The 9,544-nt window shown below is 42.2% G+C and overlaps 1 protein-coding gene across 1 annotated transcript; it reads left to right on the forward strand.

The window, feature by feature from the left end:
• Positions 1–8,817: 8,817 nt before the first annotated feature.
• Positions 8,818–9,330, forward strand: LOC121843921 (stonustoxin subunit beta-like; the record flags this gene model as incomplete). Its single annotated transcript, XM_042313795.1, has 1 exon — positions 8,818–9,330. A coding segment is annotated over one exon (513 nt), but the record flags the coding sequence as incomplete, so codon positions are not given.
• Positions 9,331–9,544: the final 214 nt, after the last annotated feature.

A 9,544-nucleotide genomic window follows, 5' to 3' on the forward strand; every position in this document is an offset into this window, starting at 1 on the left:
CAGATTAGTATCCAGTGTCCAGATTAGTAACCAATGTCCAGATTAGTAACCAGTGTCCAGATTAGTATCCAGTGTCCAGATTAGTATCCAGTGTCCAGATTAGTAACCAGTGTCCAGATTAGTATCCAGTGTTCAGATTAGTAACCAGTGTCCAGATTAGTATCCAGTGTCCAGATTAGTAACCAGTGTCCAGATTAGTAACCAGTGTCCAGATTAGTAACCAATGTCCAGATTAGTAACCAATGTCCAGATTAGTATCCAGTGTCCAGATTAGTAACCAGTGTCCAGATTAGTAACCAGTGTCCAGATTAGTAACCAGTGTCCAGATTAGTAACCAGTGTCCAGATTAGTAACCAATGTCCAGATTAGTAACCAGTGTCCAGATTAGTATCCAGTGTCCAGATTAGTAACCAGTGTCCAGATTAGTAACCAGTGTCCAGATTAGTAACCAATGTCCAGATTAGTAACCAGTGTCCAGATTAGTAACCAGTGTCCAGATTAGTAACCAGTGTCCAGATTAGTATCCAGTGTCCAGATTAGTAACCAATGTCCAGATTAGTAACCAGTGTCCAGATTAGTAACCAATGTCCAGATTAGTATCCAGTGTCCAGATTAGTAACCAGTGTCCAGATTAGTATCCAGTGTCCAGATTAGTAACCAGTGTCCAGATTAGTATCCAGTGTTCAGATTAGTAACCAGTGTCCAGATTAGTATCCAGTGTCCAGATTAGTAACCAGTGTCCAGATTAGTAACCTGTGTCCAGATTAGTAACCAGTGTCCAGATTAGTAACCAGTGTCCAGATTAGTAACCAGTGTCCAGATTAGTAACCAATGTCCAGATTAGTAACCAATGTCCAGATTAGTATCCAGTGTCCAGATTAGTAACCAGTGTCCAGATTAGTAACCAGTGTCCAGATTAGTAACCAGTGTCCAGATTAGTAACCAGTGTCCAGATTAGTAACCAGTGTCCAGATTAGTAACCAGTGTCCAGATTAGTATCCAGTGTCCAGATTAGTAACCAATGTCCAGATTAGTAACCAGTGTCCAGATTACTAACCAATGTCCAGATTAGTATCCAGTGTCCAGATTAGTAACCAGTGTCCAGATTAGTATCCAGTGTCCAGATTAGTATCCAGTGTCCAGATTAGTAACCAGTGTCCAGATTAGTATCCAGTGTTCAGATTAGTAACCAGTGTCCAGATTAGTATCCAGTGTCCAGATTAGTAACCAGTGTCCAGATTAGTAACCTGTGTCCAGATTAGTAACCAGTGTCCAGATTAGTAACCAGTGTCCAGATTAGTAACCCGTGTCCAGATTAGTAACCAGTGTCCAGATTAGTAACCAGTGTCCAGATTAGTAACCCGTGTCCAGATTAGTAACCAGTGCCCAGATTACAAATTCATTTTTCCAACTTTCATAAAACATCTTCTCTTGGATGTGAGGTGGCACATTGTAGTTATTAGCCATCCTCTGCTACCAATGTTAACTTAAAATGACACAACGACTGTGTTCCTGTAAACTCTCCTTCCAGACTCATATCAAACATCTCCAATCGAAAATCAAATCTAGAGTCGGCTTTCTATTCCGCAACAAAGCCTCCTTCACTCACGCCGCCAAACTTACCCTAGTAAAACTGAGTATTCTACCGATCCTCGACTTCGGCGACGTCATCTACAAAATTGCTTCCAACACTCTACTCAGCAAACTGGATGCAGTTTATCACAGTGCCATCCGTTTTGTCACCAAAGCACCTTATACCACCCACCACTGCGACCTGTATGCTCTAGTCGGCTGGCCCTCGCTACATATTCGTCGCCAGACCCACTGGCTCCAGGTCATCTACAAGTCCATGCTAGGTAAAGCTCTGACTTATCTCAGTTCACTGGTCACGATGGCAACACCCACCCGTAGCACGCGCTCCAGCAGGTGTATCTCACTGATCATCCCTAAAGCCAACACCTCATTTGGCCGCCTTTCGTTCCAGTTCTCTGCTGCCTGTGACTGGAACGAATTGCAAAAATCACTGAAGTTGGAGACTTTTATCTCCTTCACCAACTTCAAACATCTGCTATCTGAGCAGCTAAACGATCGCTGCAGCTGTACATAGTCTATCGGTAAATAGCCCACCCATTTTTACCTACCTCATCCCCATACTGTTTTTATTTATTTACTTTTCTGCTCTTTTGCACACCAATATCTCTACCTGTACATGACCATCTGATCACTTATCACTCCAGTGTTAATCTGCAAAATTGTAATTATTCGCCTACCTCCTCATGCCTTTTGCATACAATGTATATAGACTCCCTTTTTTTCTACTGTGTTATTGACTTGTTCATTGTTTACTCCATGTGTAACTCTGTGTTGTCTGTTCACACCATCTGATCACTTATCACTCCAGTGTTAATCTGCAAAATTGTAATTATTCGCCTACCTCATGCCTTTTGCATACAATGTATATAGACTCCTTTTTTTCTACTGTGTTATTGACTTGTTCATTGTTTACTCTGTGTTGTCTGGCCAGGTCGCAGTTGCAAATGAGAACTTGTTCTCAACTAGCCTACCTGGTTAAATAAAGGTGTTCTCAACTAGCCTACCTGGTTAAATAAAGGTGTTCTCAACTAGCCTACCTGGTTAAATAAAGGTGAAATAAATAAAAAAATGTAAAAAAATAAACAACGTTTACTAAACCGTATTTACCCAATACATGGTTACCATGGTTACCATGACACTCAGGCCAGGTCCATCAACACTGTGACTCCCAAGCCCACTAATAACAGAGTTATATCACCGTAGTAACAGAAATATAGGGAGACTTAAAACATGAATTTAACACACAGTCCAAACAACATCTATTTTGACAGTGAAGCTAATATTGTAAATGAAAGCACTGTGTGTATCCAGTCCCCCATTTGAAGCAGTCAAAGTAGTCTGACCAATTGTATTAAAGTTGTCAAACATTTTGTACTTGTTCCCAAACTCCTTGGTTGCATCTGCAGTCTGTTATGGTTGTGTTATGGGTTATGTTTTGCCCGAAAGTAACTGAATGTTGGATCATGAATGGATTAATCGTATGTCTAAGTGACTAGATAACATGTTTCTAAACACAACTAAATGAATGCCAGAACTGATGATGCCAGAACTAATACAAATCATAAATGAAAAATGATGAGTGAGAAAATTACAGAGGCCACATCAAAACATACTAACCTCTCACCATTACTAATAACAGAGGGGGTCTGATCTTTGTGCCTCTGTAACTTTCTCATTCATCATCATTCAAGATTCATTCATTATTATTCATAATATTAGTAGCATCCACATGAATGTAGAAGTGTTCAGAAACATCTTCTATTCTTACTGACAATTACAAGTGAAGTGACTCCAAAATGACAGGACATTATTCACCATTCAGTTTCTATGAGGAAAAACATCCAAAACACAACCAAGACAAACTGGAAATACATTCAACAAGTTATTAGAATCACAAGCTTGATGTAATCACTGCACTATAAGTGAATTTGTCTGAATATTTACAACTTTTTCAAATTGGTGATACAGAAAGTGCTTTCCTTTCTTAACAGTAACACAGCTCTGTATGAAAATACCCTGAAATAAAATGTGACATTCTGTACGGTCTCCTAATATGGAACATTCTACCTGCCATGAATGTCAGTTATGTAGCTGCTCTACTGATAATCTCAGTGCGTCCTTGCTGGGATGACACAATCAGTCTACTACCGGAGAATATCAACACCAAACAAATTGGTTCACCATTCCACGGGAGCGGACAGTACACAGCGTACCATAATGTTCTGAATAATGGCCAAGTCTACCTCACTCCTTATTCTACTGAACCGCTTAGGCGTAACAAACACAAGTCCAACATTTTATCGGAAACTGTTAAACTACCTGTTCGCTACCCTCCTGCTCTCCGGGGATGTAATGTTCTGAATAATGGCAAAGTCTACCTCGCTCCTTATTCTACTGAACCGGAGTGGAGAGTGGTGGATGGCCTCGTCCACTGGTCGTCGCCACTGTGGAGGTGGGTGAGTGCTATGGTCCTATGGTTTCTCTCGACTCACCCGGCTCCAGGATAGATTTTGACTCTTCAAACATAGCAGAGTCGCTATATGTGATCCCTGACTCTGCTTCTGGTACGCAAGCTATTTTAATTAGTTCCCCGCATCCAGTGCAGGCGGGAGGGATTGTTAATTGCGCTACCGAACTGCCCCTAATCAAAACGAAACAAAACGGCCTAAACCCAGAAAACACAGAAAATTTACACTTTTTCAATGTGTCAATCACTCTCGAGTCATCTGGGACCCACGAGCTAAGCCCAAGGGACTACTAGGGGGCACTTGAACATTCGTAGTGTCATTCCAAAAAGTGATCAAATTCAACATCTACTCACAGACTCCAACCTTGACTTTCTCTGCCTCTCAGAGACATGGCTCCATAAACACTCTCCATATGCTGCTTTGGTTGTGCCTGGCTACAATGTTTTCAGGAGAGACAGGATTGAGGGAAGAGGAGGGGGTGTGATGATTTACATTAAAGAACATATCCGATGTAAACAAATTGAGTGGTCATGTGATAATGAACTAGAATGTATCGGCCTGAACGTTACACTGTCGCCCCAAATGTCTTTTACCCTCATTGGAATGTATAGGCCACCTTCCACCAAAAGTGTGTTTTTTGATCAGTTTAATACCATGCTTAGGGAATGTGATTTTGGGAAAGAGGTCATCTTAATGGGAGATTTTAACATTAATTATGAAGACAAGTGTTGTAGGAAAACCCTCAAACGGATCACTAATACCTTTGACCTTACACAGCTAGTTAAAGGGCCAACCAGGGTGACTTGTTGCTCTAAAACACAGATTGATTTGGTGTTCAGTAATAAACCAGAGAGAGTGACTAAATCATTCAATATGGTTACTGGGCTGTCTGATCATAATCTGACACTTATAGCCAGAAAGCTGTCTAAGAGCAGGTTTAACCTCTCTACTGTTAGAAAACCGGATCAACTCAGAATACCTAAGAGTGAATTAAATAATTTTGAAAAAGCAATTAAGGGAATAAACTGGAATGATCTCTTGTCCTATACAGACGTGGAAGCTGATAGTCAGGTTTTTCTATCCACAATCCAGACTACAATAAATGGCTTCCTAAAGAAAATCAAATCCAAACCTGGCCAAAAGAGCACTCTTCCTTGGCTAAATGGAGAAATCTGGAAATTGATGAAAGAACGAGATTATGCTCTAAAAATAGCCCTAAAATCTAAATTAGTGCATGACAGACGTAGGTTTACCATGTTCAGAAATAAGGTGATGAAAGAAATGTTTTATTTATTTTTATTTTTATTTTTTATATCACCTTTATTTAACCAGGTAGGCTAGTTGAGAACAAGTTCTCATTTGCAACTGCGACCTGGCCAAGATAAAGCATAGCAGTGTGAGCAGACAACACAGAGTTACACATGGAATAAACAATTAACAAGTCAATAACACAGTAGAAAACAAAGGGGGGAGTCTATATACAATGTGTGCAAAAGGCATGAGGAGGTAGGCGAATAATTACAATTTTGCAGATTAACACTGGAGTGATAAATGATCAGATGGTCATCTACAGGTAGAGATATTGGTGTGCAAAAGAGCAGAAAAGTAAATAAATAAAAACAGTATGGGGATGAGGTAGGTGAAAATGGGTGGGCTATTTACCAATAGACTATGTACAGCTGCAGCGATCAGACAGGCCAAGGCAAACTTTTTTATTAACATAATTGGTGAAGCAAAGGGAAATTCTAAATTGATATGGGAGAATCTAAAAAAGTTAACAGGGCAAGACCATAGTAACACTGCAAAAAGACTAGAAATCATGGTGAATAACAATCTAACACAGGATGCAGTCGAAATAGCAATAGCCTTCAATTCCTACTGTATTGACTCTGTCAGGGTACTGACACAGAACCCCTCCACTGGTTTCTTGGGCTCAGTGCTAGTGAATGACACTCAACCTGTCTTCATCATAAGGGAGGTTTCTGAGTCAAAGGTGAACAAGGTGATTAGCTCACTAAAGAACTCTAAAGCCAAAGATGTGTTTGGGATGGACTCTACCTTTCTTAAAAACTACAAAGAGTCACTCATTGGCCCCATTACTAAGGTCACCAACACATCTATTGGTCTCTGTGTGTTTCCAAGGGTATGGAAGTCGGCCATAATAACGGCCATCTTTAAATCAGGTGACCCTGCTGACGTGAGTAACTACAGGCCCATTAGTATACTACCTGTGGTGTCAAAGGTTGTTGAAAAGTGTGTAGCAGAACAACTGATTGCCCACCTCAACAACAGCCCCTTCACATTACACTCCATGCAGTTTGGCTTCAGAGCGAAACACTCCACAGAAACGGCCAACTGCTTTCTTCTGGAAAATGTGAAGTCCAAGATGGACAAAGGGGGTGCTGTTGGGGCTGTGTTTCTGGACCTAAGGAAGGCTTTTGATACTGTTAACCATGAGATTCTCATCACAAAATTGTCCAAGTTCAACTTTTCCCCTGATGCCTTGAGATGGATGAAATCATACCTTGAAGGCAGAACTCAGTGTGTCAGAGTGAGCAATGAGCTGTCGCCCACTCTTAGCTATGATGTGGGCGTGCCCCAAGGGTCAATACTGGGGCCCCTCCTGTTCAGCCTGTACATTAATGATCTGCCTTCTGTCTGTACTGGGTCTGAAGTTCAAATGTATGCAGATGATACAGTGATATATGTGCATGCAAAGAGCAAACAACAAGCTGCACAAGAACTCACTAATGTAATGGTCCAGGTTACAAAGTGGCTCAGTGACTCGTGTTTGCATCTCAATGTGAAAAAAACTGTTTGCATGTTCTTCACAAAGAGGGCAACAGATGCTACTGAGCCAGATGTCTATGTGTCAGGGGAGAAGCTCCAGGTGGTATCTGATGCTACTGAACCAGATGTCTATGTGTTCCAAGCTCCAGGTGGTATCTGATGCTACTGCTAATTTCCAGATGTCTATGTGTCAGAGGTAGCAAAGCTCCAGGTGGTATCTGATGCTACTGAGCCAGATGTCTATGTGTCTAGGGGCCCAGGTGGTACAACATTAAAACCTATTCAGTCTGTCTAGCAAACAGGCTCTCAAAGTGTGATCAGGGGAGAAGCCCAGGTGCCATCTGATGCACATCCTGAAAGCCAGATGTCTATGTGTTGGGAAAAGCTCCAGGTGTCTTGTATTCTGATGCTACTGAGCCAGATGTCTATGTGTAAAACAGAAAACCCAGACATATGGCAGCAGAAGCTCAATGGCCTGGCTCCTCCCCCTCCACTCAGTACTTCTGTTAAACAGAAAAGCCAGATGTCTATGTGTCAGCAGATCCTCCAGGTGGTATCTGATTTTAAACAGTACCTTGACATCATACTTGATTCCAACCTGGCTCCTTCCAAAAAGCATGTGAAACAGGTAATTCAAATAACCAAATTCAACCTAGCTAATCTCCGATCCATCTGAAATTGTTTGAAACAGAAAAGCAAAACTGCACTTCAAATCTATGATACTCCCCCTTAACATACTGCTTGACTAGTTGGGCCCAAGCTTGCTGTACAACATTAAAACCTATTCAGTCTGTCTACAAACAGGCTCTCAAAGACTTGATGGCAGCAGATCCTCAATGGCCTGGCCCTCCTCATTGTCACATCTGTTAAACAGAAAACATGAGCCCAGACATATGGCAGCAGATCCTCAATGGCCTGGCTCCCCCTCCACTGAGTACTTCTGTTAAATCAGAAAACCCAGACATCTTGCAGCAGATCCTCAATGGCCTGGCTCCTCCCCCTCCACTCAGTACTTCTGTTAAACAGAAAACCCAGACATATGGCAGCAGATCCTCAATGGCCTGGCTCCTCCCCCTCCACTCAGTATTTCTGTTAAACAGAAAACCCAGACATATGGCAGCAGATCCACAAGGTCTGCCTGGCTCTCCATGTTGTCTGTTGTCTGTACTTCTGAGGTGTGGAAACACTTTGTTGCTTTTATGAATTTTGACTTGCTGCTTTTTGACATATGGCTCTGTCAGATGCCACAAGGTCTGCCATGACGTCTTGCTTGTCTCCATGTTGTTGCTCTGTCTGTATGCTACGTCTTGCTTGTCCTATGTTGCTCTGTCTGTATGCTACGTCTTGCTTGTCCTATGTTGCTCTGTCTGTATGCTACGTCTTTTGTCCTATGTTGCTCTGAAACTTTTGTCCTATGTTTTGTCTGAATTTTGATGTTGCTCTGTCTTGCTGCTTTTTGTTCTATGTTGCTCTGTCTGTATGCTACGTCTTGCTTGTCCTATGTTGCTCTGTCTGTATGCTATGTCTTGCTTGTCCTATGTTGCTATGTCTTGCTTGTTCTATGTTGCTATTGTCTATATTGTAATTGTTTTTAATAACCTGCCCAGGGACTGCGGTTGAAAATTAGCCGGCTGGCTAAAACCGGCACTTTTACTGAAACGTTGATTAATGTGCACTGTCCCTGTAAAAATAAAAATAAACTCAACTCAACTCAACACACTGTGTGTGTGTGTGTGTGTGTGTGTGTGTGTGTGTGTGTGTGTAATTGATGGTAATAAGTGTGTTTTATATTACCATACAGTATAACATATGATCATTCAACAAGTCTCAAGTTACCTTAACTTCTCCTTTTGATACCTAGAAACATCTACATTAAATGAATTAGTGAAAAGTGAGTTAACATTCTAATGTGAATGATGATGATTTCTAATATTGTGTCTGGTTTCATCCATCAGATGTCTGTGATCTCACACTGGACCCAAACACAGTAAACAGACTCCTCTCACTGTCTGAGGAGAACAGAAAGGTGACACGTAGGAGAGAGGAGCAGCCGTATCCTGATCACCCAGAGAGATTTGAGGACTGTAGACAGGTGCTGTGTAGAGAGGGTCTGACTGGGCGCTGTTACTGGGAGGTAGAGTGGAGTGGGATAATGGGGGCTGATATAGGAGTGACATATAAAGGAATCAGCAGGAGAGGAGGGGGTGGTTGTCTTGGACACAATGACACGTCCTGGAGTCTGTCCTGCTCTGACAACAGTTACATTGCCTGGCACAATAATAAACCCACTACCATAGACGTCCCCTCCTCCAGCCCCCACAGAGTAGGAGTGTATCTGGACTGGCCAGCCGGCACTCTGTCCTTCTATAGAGCCTCCTCTGACACACTGACCCACCTGTACACATTCACCTCCACATTCACTGAGCCCCTCTATCCAGGGTTTAGGGTTTGGTGCGACTCCTCAGTGTCCCTGAAATAATAACACTCACACAAACTGGACAAACACACACTGGAAACACACACACACACTGGACACACACACACACACACACACACACACTGGACACACACACACACTGGACACACACACACACACTGGACACACACTGGACACACACACACACACACACACTGGACACACACACACACTGGATACACACACACACTGGACACACACACAGAACACACACACA

The sequence above is a fragment of the Oncorhynchus tshawytscha genome, unplaced genomic scaffold, assembly GCF_018296145.1.
Source record: "Oncorhynchus tshawytscha isolate Ot180627B unplaced genomic scaffold, Otsh_v2.0 Un_contig_2211_pilon_pilon, whole genome shotgun sequence".
NCBI classification, from domain to species: Eukaryota; Metazoa; Chordata; class Actinopteri; order Salmoniformes; family Salmonidae; genus Oncorhynchus; species Oncorhynchus tshawytscha.